This window comes from Sminthopsis crassicaudata, chromosome 6 (genome assembly GCF_048593235.1).
Source record: "Sminthopsis crassicaudata isolate SCR6 chromosome 6, ASM4859323v1, whole genome shotgun sequence".
Taxonomy (NCBI): domain Eukaryota; kingdom Metazoa; phylum Chordata; class Mammalia; order Dasyuromorphia; family Dasyuridae; genus Sminthopsis; species Sminthopsis crassicaudata.
In genome coordinates, this window is record NC_133622.1 from 253,841,183 (window position 1) to 253,858,803 (window position 17,621).

The 17,621-nt window shown below is 55.3% G+C and overlaps 1 protein-coding gene across 2 annotated transcripts; it reads right to left on the reverse strand.

Annotated features, from left to right (window-relative positions):
• Window positions 1-5,333: 5,333 nt before the first annotated feature.
• On the reverse strand, window positions 5,334-8,242 carry LTO1 (LTO1 maturation factor of ABCE1). 2 transcript variants are annotated; one of them, XM_074275247.1, is made up of 5 exons: window positions 8,057-8,242; window positions 7,281-7,386; window positions 6,988-7,058; window positions 6,625-6,742; window positions 5,334-6,495 (listed from the first exon to the last, which is right to left on the reverse strand). In XM_074275247.1, exons 1-5 carry the CDS (start codon window positions 8,104-8,106, stop codon window positions 6,427-6,429), a joined length of 414 nt encoding a protein of 137 aa, XP_074131348.1. In that variant the 5' UTR covers window positions 8,107-8,242; the 3' UTR covers window positions 5,334-6,426. The 2 variants fall into 2 exon arrangements, with proteins under 2 accessions (XP_074131348.1, XP_074131349.1); XM_074275248.1 differs by having other exon boundaries at window positions 8,053-8,199.
• Window positions 8,243-17,621: the final 9,379 nt, after the last annotated feature.

Below are 17,621 nucleotides of genomic sequence, written 5' to 3' on the forward strand. Positions count from 1 at the left end.
GCTCTGGGCCAAGGGAGCGAGGGCCCCCCATCCCTTCTAAAGGCGTCGGTCTCCAGGGGCCAAAAGTGATCATTTTTAAAACACGGTAATGGCAAGTCACGGGGTTTTTAAGTGAAAAGCACAAAAGAAACCTTGGGAGAGAAACGGCCAATGGGGACCAGGACCAAGGCTGCACACTCAGCCCCTCCATCCCTAACCCTCCCTACTCCTGACCTGAACCCTAAAATGCGGCACCGAGGGGCTTAACCAAAGAGGCCCAAGATGGGTTCCCCGCCTCCTCTCTGAGGTTGGGAGGCCCCATCTCTGGGGGCACGCAGCTCTCTTGGCCTGAATCTGTTCCCCAGCTGCCTTCAGGAGTCCAGGGAGAGTCCAGAGCTGCTGGGATGAAGCCCACAGAGCACTGCGAGCAGCCCAACTGGGCCCGGACCCTCGGCGTCATCATGCCATGATGTTGCTCAGGGCACAGAGTGGTGGGTAGCGGCCTGAGGAAGGGCAGGAGGAGGTCTGAAGGAGAGCACCTGCCCAAGTGGGCTTTTAAGAACTCTATAACTCAGAAGTGCTGAAGTCCAGGGCTCCAGGGACTGACCGGCAGGGCCCAGGTCTCGAGGTTTCTGGTAGACAGCCACAGCCCAGGAGGGACACAGCCTTCCCAGCCTGCCAAGGGGCCCAAGTGGCTCTGCCTCTTCTCAGAAGTGCCCAATGACCCGTCCTGCCTGTTTTGCTCGACGATCCTGGCCCTGGGACTCACGTGTTCCCAAAGTAAGAGCTCCCATCGGCTGTCTGCTGATCTGATCACTGGAGAGTTTGGTGCGATGTTTGGAAATTAACATTTTACTGGGAAGGAAACCGAAGCCCTGAGGGGCTGCCACCCCAGCCTCCTGGGGCCGGCACTGCCCCCAAGCCCCACCGCTGGGAGCAGATAGAAGGCGGAAGCCCACATGCAGCGCCGTGGGCCAGCCCTTGCCCTTTGGGGAGCCCCATTCTCCTCGGCCTTCAGAGACGAGAGCCCCCCAACAGAAGCCACACGAAAGCGGCACCCGCAGCCGCCGGCACAGCCGCGCTCTGTCCCCAGCCATCCCAGGGGCCTTCCTCCCCGGGACTGAGGGACACGCTGATGGGTCAGACGCCGGCCAAGTTTCCCCGGCCCTCCGCACCACACAGGGCTCCTTGTGCTGGCTGCCCCGAGCCGGCCAGAGGTTTCACTTCAGTAAATTCTGGCCGAGACCAACATAAGCTGCCTTCTGTCCATTGATACTCCGGGCCTCCAGATGGAGGTAAACGTCGTCTTCAATCGTGTAAGTCATTCCGTGTTTTCAGTCAATGGCTGTTTTCAGCAGAGCGAAAGTCCCCATTACGAGGTTATGGGCTCTGCGCTGGAAGGGACCCCTGGGGCTGTCCAGGATAACCTTTGTCCACACAACGATCCCTCCACGGCCAGTGGTTGCCAGTGTTTGCTCAAAGACCGGCCCCGCCATTAAGAGATATTACCTATTCAGCTGCCCAACTGCCCTCCTCCCTGGAAGGCTGCTCCGTATGTTTCCTAAGAAGGATCCCAGAGGGGGGTGTTTGTGGAAGGGGGGGCAGCCTCGACCTCCCCTGACAGGTCTCCCAACTCCAGGGCTCCACGCTTCAAACATCCATTACATGACCGTCCCAGCACTCAACAGCCCCCAGCTGTCTCTCATGATCACCCCCCTCCAACAGTTGGAGAAGTCACGAGTCAGCAGAATGTCCTTTTTCTTGCACTGTTATGGCTACTGGGTCTTGGGTTGGGATTCGGGCATTTCTTCATCAGTAATAATCTTAATCAGGAAAATGTCAGTAATTGGAGTTCTGGTTCTGAACATTTTGTCCTTTCTCTGGAACAAGTGAGGAGGTTTTTCCTGGACTTCTCTGTTACACAGTGAGGCGGTGCAGTGGGTAGAACCCCGGGCCTGGAATCAGGAAGGCCTGAATTCAAATCCAGTCTGAGACGCCTCCTGGCTGTGACACCAGGTAAGTCCTTTAATTTCCCATCTGTAAAATGGGGATCAAACAGACAATAATTGTAAAATGCTTAGCCCAAAAAGTAAGCACTCGGTAGCTTTTGTTATTATCATTATCATTCTATAAGTAAGATGTCGCTTTAATTCTGAGCTCTGAATACCTCCACAGATTGTGAATTCATTTTGGGGGTTGGAAGTTCTGAAAATATCCAGACTGCCCGGAGTCCCATAGTCAGATTGCTTTGCCAAGGCACCAGCTGGAGTCAATGGTCACAGGAATGGTCTCGAGGGCATCCTCTGTGGCTCCGAGGCTCAGTTCGTTCAAGGGAGAGTAAGAATAATGATAAGTGTTCCTCTTAGGTGGGCATTTGAGGCCACAGGAGGGGCTGGAGGAAGGCCAGTTTTAGAAAGGAAGCCGGTTTCCATCTCTTTCCATTCTATTGTTTGAGACTATGGTCTCCCCTAAATGCTCACATTCTTCCCAAAGAACAGATCTGCCCGAGGCCGAGGCCGAAGGCTGGTGGCCACTAAGCCAGACTATGCTTCTTGGGCAAGATCAGGACCCAGAAGGATAGAGAACGATTGCCGCCGGTACCATAAGCTGTCACAGAAAACTCGGCAAGATTGACATGATCTGGTGGTAAGGAAGCACAATGGTGTGTGACGGTCCCGGTGATGGGGAGCACCATGAGCAGGCACGTGACGGTCCCAGTGACCAACACATGGCTATAGCTCTTGAAGCTTGTATGATTGCTCGGGATATCTCATGAGATCCTCACAGCCACCCTGGGAGCAAGGTGTCCATTTTCCTTGATTTACGAGACTTGTCCAGAATCCCATGCAGGCAGTGAGCATCCAAAGCTGGATTTGGGGCCCGGGCTCTCCAGAGTCTGGACCTCACAGGGGCACTGGGAGGCTTCCGTGAGACAAGCCACCTGGCGAATGGGTACGTGGCCTGGACAAGGAGAGAGGGCAGCTCCCACTCTTGGGCTGAGGCTGACCACGGAAGGCAAAATGGCCAAAATGAGTCAAGCTGCTGATTGCTGGCATCCAAGTCTGTGGACATCTCGCCATGAGCTGGGAGCCGGGTGGGGATTTTAGAATTAGGAGCTCCATCTCATGTCCCCAAAGGGAGTGCGGCTGGCTGCTTCGGGCAGATTTCTTTTCAGCGGGGCGTCGGGACACTGAGCGTTTTCTGAGCTCTGTCCTAGGAATTCAGCTAAGCGCCGGGAATAGCAGGAAGGGAGAAAGCCATTTGGGCTCGTGGCGCTCCCAGTCTGACAGGAAGCCTCAGCTAATAAAGGGACATTTTAGGAAGAAATTTGCTGCCAACAGAGAGAAATGAGCACTGAACTGCCCCAAATGGGTTGGTTCCCTCCTGCCCGTTAATCACATCTACCTTGACAAATGCATCTTCCTGCTCTGTCACCTACTTGAAAAACAACAGAAAAAAATTCAGAGGAAGGCAAAAAACATGAGGCGCGCAGGACCCGGCAGGCCTCCCAAGGGTTCCATCGGCATTCTCAAGGGAATTCTCCCGCTGCAAACCCATCAAAAACAGCTTCGCTTTTCACACACTTACACTGACATGTGATAGTGTGGATGGAATGGGGGAAATTGATATTATTTCCAAATTTCTCGACAACTGCCTGCTGGGGAAACGGCATTCCACATTTGGGAGGCCTGTATCAAATTCTGGAGGCCACAGAACAAAAGGCTCAACACGCCAGACTGTATGGAGCTAAGGTTTCAAAACCCCCGATGGGTTAAGTCAACATAATCTCTTTGGGGGGCTTAGTCCGTGTCCCTCTCTGGTGCTTTGGAAGATTAGGGCACAGACATATTTATTGTCGACATACCTCTCTAGTGATTTGGCCCACGTTAACGGGCTTCCCCAAGAGAAACTACGTCTCTGGCCAGAGAAGAACTAATCTGGTAGGCCCGAGACGCCCTCCTGGGAAAGCAGCCCGTGAAGATGTGGGGGGGCAGATCTTGTAGGTCGCCAATCTGGTCTCAGACGCCATTGCCCCCCGAGGCCTCTGAGTGCAGGATTCAGTTCTCAGGTTCATCCTGATCCTCCCTTTTGGATACAGAGCCTCACCCAAGCACCCCGTCTGGCGCAGGGACCCCCCATCCTCCAGCCGCTCTCCCCTAACAGCCTTGATCAGTTAGTGAGCACTTTGCGTGTCTCTTGGTGCACCCGTGTGCACAAGTGTGGATGAGGGCACACCTGTGGGAGGGGGCTCCCCTCCATCTGAGAACTGAATCTCATTCGCCATCTGTGTCAGTCCGTGGGCTCAGACCACATTCATGAGGCCCAGGGCCCCCGATTAGCCATCGGCCGTGAAAGGGGTTCACAGCTGGTTCTTGTCAATGCATTCATCACCTCTGCCGAGTCTGGGCTTCCTTTCTGCTGCTTCTCTCCCTGCACCCCTAGCTCCCCGCAAACCCCCCAATACTTCACCCTTTGCTTTCCATCCTGTTCCTTCAGACAGTGCTTTTCTTGCCTACAAAGCTGGGGCCCGGGACACTCCGGATGCTGAGCCCCTGCCTCCCAGTCCCAAGCAGGGTGTTCTCCAAGGGCACCAAGGAAAGTGCTGGAGCCTGGAAGTCTCCAGCATCCTATCTCTACAATGGGGATTACAGGAGGCCCCCTTCCTAGGGTTCTCATAAAGATCAGATGACATGGGGTTATAAAACAATACATCTCACTACTATCACTCTCCTTTCTTCCATGCTCACGAATGCTCCTTCCTGGCAGAATTTTAATGAGCACGGTTTGTTGGGATCCCTCGGACCTGGGCCTTCTTCAGAACCCGCGAAGCCCGAGACCCCGTCTGGTCCGAGTCCCCTCGGGGGAAGCGCAGGAGGGTGCAAGCACGGGTTTTACGCCCGGGTCCCTGCAGACCACTTGTTTGTGGGGCGAGCTGTTCACGTCTGAAATCAGCATCAGTTGCCTTTGGAATGTAGTGTACCTTATGGCCCGGGCCCTCCAGGAGCCCCGTCCCCCTTTCAGACGGCACCGTGGGTCTGCTCTAAGAGGAACATGGAGGAGGAAACGTTCCTGGGAGCGACCCCGGGAGCTCATCCCTGAGGAACCAGGTTTCCATCCTCAGGTGTCCGAGAATTTACCAGGCCTGGGAACCGAGATTCCCTGCTCCCAGCGAGCCTGGCTGAGGCAGCTCTGCTGCGCCGGCCCCTAATCCCGGCCGGCCTTGAAGCCGCTCCCTGCCCCCTGATCCCGGGCCGGCCCCCTGATCCCGGGCCGGCCCTCCGGCCCGGCGGGATTTTCTGCCGCCGAGATCAGCACACCGCTCAGATGTGGTTCTCTCAGTCACAAAGCCTCCGTTTTCTTTTTGAAACAAAAATTCAGTTTAACTTTTACTTCGAAAAAGACTTTAAAGGTGGCGGTGTTACTGGTCAGGGGGGACATTTCAGAGGTGCCCGCCGCTGTGCCCAATAGCCGGCAGCCACACACTCAGGACCCTCACCGCGGGGACGCCAGCCTCTAGCTACAGCTGAGAGGTGCCCCCGGCAGCGACACCTCAAGGAACTGCGCTCTGAGGGAGAGGAGGGAAAGCACCCAAATGTCTCCGGCATCGTCCCTCCAGGAGGGCTCCAGGCAATGCTGAATGAAGCAGGGCCTGTAGTGGGAGCTCAGGAAAAGTGGGGATCCGGCAGGAGGGGGGGGGCTGGGTCAGTCTGGCTGAAGTGGCCCGATTGAATGGGGAGGCGGGCACAAGGCCCTGACCAGGGGCATTGGAGGAGGCGGCACGGACTCCCTGCGGGCTGAGGTGATGCTGCCGGTCCCTGGGAAGCAAGGTGGGGGAAAGCCTGGAGAGGGGTCAGGGGTCGTGACAAAGACAGTGGGGGCAGAACATAACAGATGAGGAAACTGGGGCCCAGAGGGGCAGTCCAAGGTCACCAGCTCTTCCCAGGCCCCGCCCCTGCCCCACCAGGCCGCACCAGGAGATCCCAAGCCCGTGTCATGGCACAAGTTCACACAAGTTTAATCAGCGTGTTGTCTTTAGCCACCTGGAGCCGAGCGGCCGGGGCAGATCCTGCTGGAGCCACTCGGTCAGTCCGGTTCACTCTGAAGCCCGCTCGGCCGGTCAGCCCTGGTGGGGCGGCCGCTCGCCTTGGCCGGGGAGGAGGGGCTGACCGCTGGGGAGGGGCTGACCGCCAGGGCCTCGGGAGGAGTCTCCACGTGCTCATTCCCTTCTCTGCCTCCGATCCCCGCCTGGCTCTCCGCAGGCCGAGGCCCCCACGAGCGGGGTCAGAGGCTCCCAGGAAGGGCTTTTTGGAGGAGCAGGGCCCGGTTTCCCAGAAGGCCCCAGTGCCAACGCGTCCCTGAGGTGTCACACGGGGCCCGGCGCTGGGCGCTGAACCTCCCCGCGAGACTCGGCCCGCCGGACGTCTGCGCCTGTTCTGTGCGTCCGGCTCAAAAGGAAAGGGCGGAGCCTGCGGGGCTGACGTGGAAGTCGGGCTGAACACTCAGCACAGAGCAAACCTGCGGCACCAAGAGGCAGAGGCTGCAAACGGGCCCCGCCCTTGGAGGCCCCCCTCCTCCCTCTCCCTCTCCCGCTCCTCCCCCCCTCCCCCCTCTCCTCTCCCCCCCCCAGACGCTCACAGGACCCACCTGCTTAAACTTCCCCCGAATCCTGTCCAGGTCTTCGTGCAGCTGGCCGTGAGAGGGGTCTGCGTACGGGAACCTCTGCACCATCCCGAGGAGCGCGTCCAGCATCTTGGCCTTCTTCCTAGAGAGCAGGAGGAGGCGGGCCTGAGGCCTTCCCCAGCCTCCGACCCCATCCCGGGCCCACAGGGAGTGCGCGACCCCTCAAGGAGGGAAGAAAGCCCCTCCCCGCCCCCCCCCCCCCCCCCCCCGCCCCAGGACCCTTCGGCCTCCGTTCTCTAAGTCACAGACGAGAACCTTGTAGCAGACAGACCCAACGAGCAGGAGGGCCCCCCACTGCAGAAGCTGGGGGGCCGGGCCCCCGCCCACCTGTCCTTGTCCGAGGTGCTCTCCGAGAGCAGGCGCTTCCACGTCAGGGCGAAGCCTCGGTAGCTCCCGATCTGCGGGTTGTTAAAGGTGAGAATTCAAACGGGCCCCGGCCACCCCCCCAAGCCTCAAAGCAGGGCCGGGAGCCCCGAGGCCGGAACAAGGCAAGAGGCACAGAGGATGCTGCGGCCCCCTCCCTGCCCCCCCAAGGTTCCCCCCCCTCGCTGACCGAAGCCCCCCCCCATCCCGGCTCGCCGCAGTAAGGCTCCGCCCTCCCCCCAGGGGTTCCTGCTGACCTCTGACCCGACGCTGGCCCCCCGGACCACTCCGGCCCGCCGGCCCTCGGCCAGGCCCACACAGCGGCCCTCGGCGTAGCCCTCCTGGAAGCCTTCGCCGCGGTATCTGAGAGAACGACACGAGAACCTCCGGTGGGGGGCGGAGGCCGAAGGGGAGCCGGCGCCCGGGCCATCGGGTCTGGAGGCTTCTGGGGCCTCCCCAGGGGCAGATCTCTACCCCAGCCGGTCTCTCCCAACAGTGGAGGCTGGGGGAGGGGCGCCCTCCTTGTCTCCAGTACTCGGCACACAACAGGCGCTTACTAAGTGCTGGCGGGGTGCACGGACGCGAGCCCACGGCCTCGGCCACAGTACTAAGGGTCCCGGCTGGACGGACACAGGGCTCGGGGTCGTGACCGGGGTCACTGTCACTCGGGGGGGGGGGGCAGAGACCCTCCCATCGCCAGCTTTGATTCCACCCCCTTCCCCGGACCCGCCGGCCTGGCGCGGCCTATAACGAAGAAGAGCCCATAGTCAGGGAGGTTCCACCCTGGTCCTGGGGAAGACTGCGGAGGGCCGGAGTCCAAACTCAACTGAAGAGGCCCGAATGGCTGCTCCCCCTCCGGGCCGCAGTTTCCTCGGCTATAAGCGGGGCTGGGGGCGCACTAGGAGCCTCAGTGACCCTGGAGCCACCCTCCCTGGAAGGGGACGGAAGTGGAGCGGAGCAGGTGGGTAAACTGAGGCAGAACACGGCCCGGTGCGGGCTGGGAGACTGAGACAGGGCCCGGGCACGCACCCACCTCTCCTCCGCCATCACAATGGCGTCGAACAGGTCCGGGGGCCGGTCCATGACCCGGTTCGGTTCCGGCCCGCCAGGGATAGTCTCCGCTCCCAGGCCGGGCCGGCCGCGCACAGACTGACGGGACAGAAACTACGGCGAGCGGGAAGATTCAGGCTGCGGAGCCCATGGCGCATGCTCAGGAGACGCGGGACTCTTCACCCTGTTCCTGCGATGGAACCTTCCAGGCCTTCTCCGAGAGAGGCCTGTCCAGGCGCAACCACTGTAATATGGGGGGGGAAAGAGGAGAGGAAAACAGGATTGGGGAGGGGCGGGGTCTGAGGCAGGAGCAGAGGCGGAGTCAGCGTTCGCCTTCCCGGCTCGCATCTCGGCGGTACAAACACCCGGCGTTTAATCCGTGCTTGTGGCTAGAGGGGCAGCATACGCACACGTAGCCCCCCCACACCCAGCCCACACACCTCGGGACTGGAGCGGGAGAAGCAACTCAGCCGCATCGAAGCCGGACTCCCAAGTCTGCGACCCCGGGCCCCATCCTGCCCTGAGGATGGACTGGATGCACGCCCCCCCCTCCCCGGGTCTCTCGGGGTTAGCGCGGCACACGCTCCTCAGGGCCCGGGGTCGCGCTCCTCAAAGCCTCCGAACGCCGGGGCTCCGAGCCGTGGAGCTGGGGAACCCCGGATGTCCTCTGTTCCCCCCACACACACACATCAGCCCCATTTCACAGATGGGAAGGCTGAGGTCCAGAGAGAGGGAGGGACTCGTCCGAGGTCACCCCTCCCCGCCTGTTCGTGTGTTTGCGGCGTGCTGCCTCTGGAGTCGGGGTCCCTGAGCCCAGACCCCCGCCCTACTCCATCCTTCCCCTTTCCTCCCAGACCAGAACTCGTCCCGCTGCCATGTCCCTCGTGGCCACTGGGGGGCACCCTAGGCCTGGCGGAGATTCGATTGGTCCCCAAGGCGTGACACACAGGGCTCCACAGACTCTGGGGGGCCGGGACCCCTTGGCGGTCCGTCTGGGGAAGCTGCGCGCTCCTGCTCCGCGGGACGCGGAAATGAAACGCCTGCCTGACGCGCACGAGGGAGCCGGCCGTGCTCAGCTCTCGTCACCCCTGGCCGCGGGGAGGGGGGCGGGGTTCCTTGGTCCGTGGCCCAGCCTTCAGAGACGAGGCCGAGAGGAGAGGATCAGGCCGGAGGCCAGGGAGACCCTCACTCCGCCCAAAGGGGGCGCCCCGGGCTCTCTGTGATGGGGGCCAAGGGCAGGCGTCTGGACCGCAAGGCTACGGCGCAGAAAGGCCAGCAGGGGGAGCGCGGAGCGCAGCAATGGAGGCCCGGCTGGCCCCGCTGCGCGGTTCTAACGCTCTGGCAGCCTTCCCAGCGGCCACCGGGAGGCGTCGGGCCGGATGACGGGCCCAGCCCAGCGTGGCCATGGCGGCTCAGCAGAGAGCCCCCCCCCCTCCCTTTCTCCATCCCCCCGGGAAGCAGGGCCAAGGCCCAGAGGGCGGGAACGCCGGGGCAGCTCCCACTGACGGAGAGGAAAGCCAGAGGCCGCGGGCCGCCCGGGGGCCGGGATCCAAAGTGGGGGCGAGGGCGCCCTCACGGCGGCTTCCTCTGACCCCTTTCTCGGCCACAGCCGCAGACCCCCGGCCCCACCAAAGGGGGGGGGCAGCTAATTAACTAACTCAATCTCGGCCCGTGTTTACAAAGCGCGGCTCTATCCCGGGGGTCTTTATCTCCTTGGAAACATCTGGAAAGATAAGAGAACAAAGTCAGAGCCGGGAAGAGATGTCAGAGCGTGGAACCAGCTGAGACCGAGCGCCGGGCGGGGGGGAGGCCTTAGCACCCAGGCGCGGAGCCGGGAACGCCTCGGACGGGGGAGCGAGGCCCGGGAAGGGCACAGGCGTGGAGCCGGGAGCGCGGGGTTTGGGACACGGGCGTCCTCAGGGACGCTTTTTCCCTTCTGCAGCAGGAGGGTCCCGCCTGAGCCCCCAGACACGCCGGAGGTTCTCATCCACAGGCAGAAAGCCCCTCGGCTCCCCTGACTTCTCCCTCATCCTTTCAGGGCCCCGGCACCTCCTCCAGGAAGCCTGCCAGCCTCCCCCTCAGCTGCCCTCACTGCGCATGCTCACCAGTTGTTCCAAGCCTCCCCGTGGGCCCCTGAGCTCCAGGAGAGCAGCCCGGTGTCCTCCCCCCCTCCCCCCAGGCTGCTGAGCTGAGGGGGTCACTGACCACTCGGACAGGCCCTTGGGGGCACCCCCACCTGCCACTCGTGGGGGTCAGTACCTCTTTTGAAGATCACCCCATTCCCGGTCCCTCCGATGCATCTTTGGCCATCCTTGATTTAACCTTCATCACTTCCTCCTCTCAGCCCTCTCTGGGGACCCCACCCTAGCTCACTCATCAGCTTCGGGGCACCACCTGCCCATCACCACCAGTGCCAGCCGGCGACCGTGGATAGGGCAGGGAGCCAGGCTGCCTGAGGGAGGCCCGGGAGGCAGGGAGCGCCAGGCAGGCTCAACCATCAGACCCTGGCGGAGAAAATCCGGGACCCCGAGCCCCAGGCCTGGCTGTCCTCCCTCCTCCCTCCTCCAGGGAAGCGGCCCTAGAGGAGAGGCGGCCACCGAGACCCAGGAGCGGTCCTGGTACCCAAGGCCTTGGCCGAGTGCTGGGGCTCAACATCAGGAAGCAGGGCTTTATCAAGGGAAATGCTATGGGAGAAGAGGCCTGACCGCTTTGTGGGGCAAAGGATCATGGGGCTTTTCCCTGAGACTTCGCAGAAGCCTTCTGCGTCAGTGATGTCCCCTAGCTGTAGCCACGGCACTTAGCACAGTTCTCAGCACAAAGCCCATGCTAGTTCTTCACTCACTCCTTTCCTAAGAAACATTCCGTGGTTACCAGCACCCCACAGGAGAGAGTCCGGGCTCCTTAGCTCGGCATTCAGGACCATCCAGAAGTTAATTCTATTTACCTTTACAACTTTCTTTCCTCCTCGTTCTTTCCTTCCCTTCTCTCCCTTCTTTTCCTCTCTCCTTTCCTTCTTTCCTTTTTTGCTTCTTTCCTTCCTTTCCTCTTTCTTTCCTCCCTCCCTCCCTTCTTTTCTTCCCTCTTTCCCTCCCTTTCTTTTCCTTTCCCTTCTTTCTTGCCTTCCTTTCTTCCTTTTCATCTAACAAACATTGAGCACTACACGAGGCTGAGTTCCTCTCTCATTGTTCTTTCTGAGCACCCTCCCCTTTTGCGGGGGTCTTTACAGTACCCCTTGCAGAATTCCCCCAATCCACAAGTCTAAGCCACCTGCGCAGGCCTTTCTCTTCCGGCCGAACCCTAGAACGGACCGGCTTCCTGCCCTTGCACATAGTTGGAATTCACTGAATACTTGCTAGGATTGCATCAGAGACTCCCAGCAGAGGTCCCTGGGCCACCCGTCCTTCTCAGCTGGTACTGCCTTAGGGACTCCCCGGGCTTTCTGGGCATGATTCAGGTGGCAGGGAAAAGACATCTTCAGTCCTTTATGTCACAGATCCTATGGATTTGCGCCACGGTTCATTTTGGATTTTTAGTGGCTGGAAGGTGTTCTTCCCATCCTGAGCTTGGAGCCATCATTTTGGGTCTGAGTGCAATATTTGCTTCAAAACCACACAATCACACACACACACACACATACACTCTGCAGGTCACATGCAGGTGTCCCTATTCCCCAAATCCTAGGAAATGATCTAGAATGACCACAGCCAACACATCCGCCCCTCAGGACCAGCTTGGCTCCCAAAGGAGCCAGGCTTCTGTGTTTATACATACAGATGCTTCAGTTTGGCACCTTGGGACCCTCACGCCCATGTTTCCAGGCTTATTCCTCTGCATGTTATTCCTCTGCACATATGCTTAGATTTCAGGCAAAGTGGACTTTTTGCTGTGTTGTAAACTTAGTGAATGTTTCATTTCTCACCTTTGCATGTGCTGTCCCCCATGTCTGGAATATACTCACTCCTCATCTCCCCTTCTTAAAAATCTTTCATTTTCTTCAGAACTTAAATCAAATATCCCCCCATCACAATCCCCCTTTGTTAGTTTTCATTCTCTCCTTCCCTCCCTCCCTTCTCCCCCTCTTCCTCTCTCTCTCACTCCCTTTCTTTTTCCTTCTTTTCTTGCTTCTTTCTTTCCTTCTTCCTTCCTTCCCTCCTTCCATTTCTCCTTCCCTCCCTGTCTCCCTTTCTTTTTTTCTTTCCTTTTCTTCCTTCCTTCTTTCTTTTATTATATCTTTCCTTCTTTTCTCCCTCCTTTCTTTCCTTTCCTTTTTTTCTCCTTTCTTTCCTTCTTTCCTCCCTTTCTTTCCTTTCCTTCCTTTCTTTCCTTCTTTCCCTATTTCCTTCATTCCTTTCTTCTTCCCTCCCTCCTTCTCTTCCTTCTTTTCTTTCTTTCTTTTCTTTCTTGTCTCTCTTCTCATTGACTCTCTACTTATTTATCCATGTTCATTTTATCTCCTGAAAAATATCAACTCCTTGAAGGCAGGGACTACTTCATGTTGTTGCTAGGCAGCCAGGTGTCAATAGTAGATAGAATGTTGGACTTAGGAAGGTATCAGAATTGTCTCAGATATTTATTTTGGGCAAATCACTAATCTTTCTCAGCCTCAGTTTACTCAGTTTCTCATTAAAAATGAGAAAGATGATAGTACCTTTCTCATAGAATTGTCATGAGGTTCAATGAAACAGTGTATCAACATGTCAGGACAATAAGCATTTACTGAGCACCTACTGTGTAATGGGGAAAGAAAGGTAAAGACAGCCTTCCCAAGGTTCATAATCTAATGGGAGACTCAAAATGCAAATTACTATGTATCAACAAAGTAGAGGCAGGAGAAAGTGGAGGGGAGAGACAGAAAGGTTGGGTAGATAGATAAGCACTTGCTTACTTGCTGTGTGCCAGTATTGGAAATACTGTTGGCAATATCAATCCCTGCCCTCGAGATGCTTACCGTCTACTAGAGAAAAGAGCATGTAAAAGTGAGCTGAGAGGGGAGGGGAAATGAATGGACCCATTAAAGGGGCATGGTAAACAAAATCCTGCTGAGGCGAATCAGAATTGCAGCCAGGAGAGGCAGGAAAGCACAGCTGACCTGGACATTTTCCTCAAAATGGAAGCTCTGTGAGGAACTAATCAATCAGAAGCAGAGGTCATCCCCCCCCATCCCCACCCCCACTCCCTGTGTGGGGGGTACTTTCAATGGGAGAGCTTCCCAGGCATCAATGTGAAGCAGGACTAGGGAAGACTTCCTGGAGAGCATCAGGGAATGCAAAGTGAAGGGGGGGGGGAAGGTTGCAAGCCTGGGGAACAGCCCAAGAGGATGCCTGGAGCCCAGAGATAGAAGGTCCTGTTCATGGAGTAAGCCCTAGGCTGGAACTACTGGATCAAAGAGTACAGTTGGGGAGTAAGGTGTCAGAAGGGTAGGAGGAGCAGGTGATAAAGGGCCTTGAAGGCCCTTCTGGAGTCCATTGGGTTGGGAAAGGGATGATATGATCTGACCTGAGCTGGAGGAAGATCACTTTAGAATGCACTGGAGGGAGGAAAGATCTGAGGTGTCCCCCCTCCCACCCCCCCACCAGTGTCCTTGGGGCCAGTTAACGAGCTTTGATGCTGCTGCTATTCAGGATTTAGTTGCTAGAACCAGATTCTCCTGAGCCATCATCTACTCCAAAACTCAACCCCCAAGCAGGACTCTGCAAAGGTTCAAGGATGGTAAAAATGACCCAAATGCAGGCCTGGGTCTTGAGCCATGATTTTCATCTGCCAGGAACATGAAAGGTAGGAACCTTTGAGTAGGACAGTGACCCCAATGTGGGACCCACTTGAGCCCCTCACCACCCACAGAAAGCTAAATGCACAGACTGACCGATCAGAGAAGACAGTTTGGGCCCCTCTGGACTGGCATACCAACAACCCCCTGCGATGCTCCCTGAGTGAATCCAAATCTTTTTGCTAAATCAGCAACCACAAGACCAGATTAAGCTTTCACAGACATCCTGAGTTGGGGGGCCCTTCCTCGATTTTACGATCTGGGCTGATAACAGGCCAGGCATCCTGCCTGGGGGGCACTTCCTTGCTTCATAAAAACTGGAACCCTGGCATACAATAGGCCAGATATCCTGAATTAGGGGCACTTCCTTGCTTGTGGCTTTTTAATCCCCCTTACCCAACACTTTTGGGAGCTTAGTTCGTGTGCATGCAAGCTTGCTTTTGAAAGAAAAGTACCCCCACAACTGCTTTTCTTAGACCAGGCTGGAAAAGAGTTGGCAGGAGAAATGGCTTCTGAGCAGGGCAGTTACCCAACAATGAAAAGACTTGCCTGACCTCCACCATTTCATGACCATGGACAGTATCAATAACCCTTCTCTGTTCCAGGGGATTCAAAGACAGTCATGCTGAAGATAAAGACTATGCAAGACCAGCACTGGCTACGTTAATGGGGAATGATGACAGGAAGAGGCTAAGGGCAAACTGGGAGATCTGGGACTGCTTGATGTCCTGATTGTCCCCCTAAACCTGTCAATAGTTCCCTTCAGGGGATGTGCCTTTCCCTTGTGGAAGGCAAGATAAATTTCTTTCTCATTTTGTGTTTTATTTTGTTTTGCTGATAACTTAGCTGTTCTTCCAAACTAGATGAGACAGACAGTATAGGTGGTCTTATCTCCAGCTAACAAATGAAGAAACTGAGGCAGATGGTGTCATGGGCTGGATTTGAATCCAGTTATTTTTAAATCTATTGTCATTGTATGAGGAAAGATTGAAGGAGGTATGCATACTTAACTTGGAGAACAATTAACTTTGAGGAGGAAAACTGGACAGGGGATAATAGTTTTCTTCCATTATTTAAAGGATTTGGAAGATTTGGGAGAGGGATTGGATTAGCTCCAATTGAATCTAGACGACAAGGCTAGAAGAGATGAAAGAAAGTGGTGATGGAGTTAGGTTGGTGTGGATCAGTCAACAACCATTTACTGGTTGGAACTGTACTAAAAATGCTGGGGTTGCCCCACTGGAAGTGGCCAAGCTGGGTGGCTACTTACTGGCTACATTAAAGAGGGAATTCTCGTTCAAGAATGGCTTAGAAGAGATGGTCTCTAAGGTTCCTTCAACCACTGAGAAAGCTGGATCTTACAACTTTAAATTGTGGAGAGAAAGGATGGCAGCAGAGGATCACAAAAGGTCAGAGCTGGATGCCATGGGGAAATCATCAAATCCTACCCTCTTCTTTCAGAGAGAAGGAAACTCACACAGCCAATAAACAGCCAGATAAGATTGGAACTCAAGTCTTCTAAATCCAAGCTTCTTAGCCTTTTAAAAAATATTATTGTAGCCCTGAAGTCAGGAGGACCTGAGTGCAAATCTGTTCTCAGACACTCAACACTTCCTAGTTGTGTGACCCTGGACAAGTCACTTAGCCCCAATTGCCTCAGCAAAAAATAAGTATTACTATAGAGCACAAGGATGGATCTCTTTATTCCATTGACACATTCAATAAATCAGTTCTAGTCTGGCATTCCCCATGTTCCCAGAGGAGCCCTCAGTCACATATTTCTATTCCAAATCCCAAACATCTCAACCCTTTCTGAGGGTCCATCCATCTCTCTCCATTCAGACAATGTTTATAACTAAGTTCCAGGCTCTGTAACCTGGCATTCAGAGCTCACGGGCCCCACAGCTTAAGACCTGCCTCGGGCTCAGGGATCAATGAACTGCAGGTTCTGACTCCAGGGAATTCTTTCTACCTGTGATGAAACCTCTGGGAGACACTTGACAGTTCTTGGTCCAGTGTAAACAATAGTAAAGTAATAGAGTGAGCTGTGGCTGGTTGACAATTCCCAGCCCTATAAGATACATACTATTGGTTCACCATATGGGAAATCAAATGGGGTCTTACATTGAAGTAACTCAAAGATTCCTGCAATTTCTGAGTTGAAAGAGGGATGTGTGTGTGTGTGAGAGAGAGAGACAGAGAGACAGAGAAAGAGAAAGAGAAAGAGAAAGGGGTTAATGTATTTTAGTGAAGAAGACACAAGGAGTCAAGAAAACTTGAGTTCCAATCCTGGCCCAGACACTTTAAGAGCATTGTGGCTGGCATCTAGTAGGTGTCTAATAAATGTTGACATCTCAGCCTCACTTTCCTTTATTTGTAAAGTTAGGATAATAATGGCACCCACCTTCAGGCTGTTGTGAGGATGGACTTGAGATAACATTTATGTGCCGTGCTTTGTACACCTCACGATGCCATGTTAATGATGGCTATCTAGTCCCATCTGGGTGGCTTTTGCACAATCAGCCATCTATAAAATGAGTGGACTGGAATAGATTTCCTCCCTGGCCCCTTCCTGTGATCCCTTCCCACAGACCCCCAGATGAAACCATTTTTTTCCAAGGGGCAATTGCTGCTGCTCTTCCCTCACATTGCTGGGATACTTCTGAAATCTGATTTCTGAGATATTCAACCAGGATGTTTATTTGGAAGGAGACAGCGGCTGGATCTGAAATTGATCCATGGCGCCATGATAAACTATGAAAATAAAGGGTTGATGAAAAAATATTGAGGTTCAAGGAACAACAGCCACCTCTTTATCCCCATGATAAAATTACGAAAGTAAAGGGTTGACAAAAAATTACTTATAAAACCTGCTGAGGTTCAAGGAGCACAGCCCCCCCTCTCTTCCCCTCCTCCTCTAAGGGCCCCAATTAGCCCAAAGCTTCTCCATATGCGAGCATTTCTCATCACTCAAAGGGCTTCCATACATCCTCCTAAAACTCCCATGGCTCCAGGAGATAGGCAGCATGGACTGTGGCTCCCTTTTACAGTAAACTGAGAGGCTTAGGATAGCGAGGGGATTTGGCTGAAACCTCCTAATTCTGACCTGACCCATCCCAGTTATCCAGAATTCTGTGGCTTCCCTCCATGTGCCTCTACAGAGGAAGCCCAAGAGTGTCTGTGTTCAGGGGATTCATGAACCAGTTGCAGAGGGTCTAGAGTCATGCTCCCAAGATGGAGCAGTAAGAGCTTTGACCACCTTTCTCTCCCTGTCCAGCCCCCATTCACTTTTCCTTCTTCAACAATATCCCCTGGGAGAGGAATTTCCAAAAAACTCTGGCAAAGATCAGACATGGAAACTGGGGGGGGGGGACACCAGAGGGGTCAGTTGGACTATTGCCTAAAGAAGAACCTTCCCCTACACCTTCCCCTATCAAGGCTTGTCACAGGGCAAACAATAGGCACTTAATACAAGCTTTGGGATAGTAGCTGTCTCTACTTAGAGACCTCGGTCCAAGGGTCTTAGCACTCCATTTGGATATAATTCTGTCTTCAGAATTCAAATTCAAAGTCTTCAGAAATAAGACAGGCTTTGACACAAACCAACGCCACTTTAATGTAAAAAACAAACTCCCACCAGCGCATAAATATGACAGGGCATAAATAAAGTAAGAAAATAAAGGATTGAGAATGGGACAATAAATTACTCATAAATATCACATGGGGCAGCTAAGTGCTGGGCAGAGGAGGGGGTGAGATTTCCCATGAGGACCCGATTACA

Bases quoted from the DNA above. Each gene is read 5' to 3' on its own strand.
- LTO1 (XM_074275247.1), bottom strand. From the start codon at position 8,106: ATGGACCGGCCCCCGGACCTGTTCGACGCCATTGTGATGGCGGAGGAG. The intron at 7,387-8,056 runs GTGGGTGCGTGC...TCGTTCTCTCAG, and splicing joins ATTGTGATGGCGGAGGAGAG to ATACCGCGGCGAAGGCTTCC. The intron at 6,496-6,624 runs GTGGGTCCTGTG...TTGGTGCCGCAG, and splicing joins TTCGGGGGAAGTTTAAGCAG to GTTTGCTCTGTGCTGAGTGT.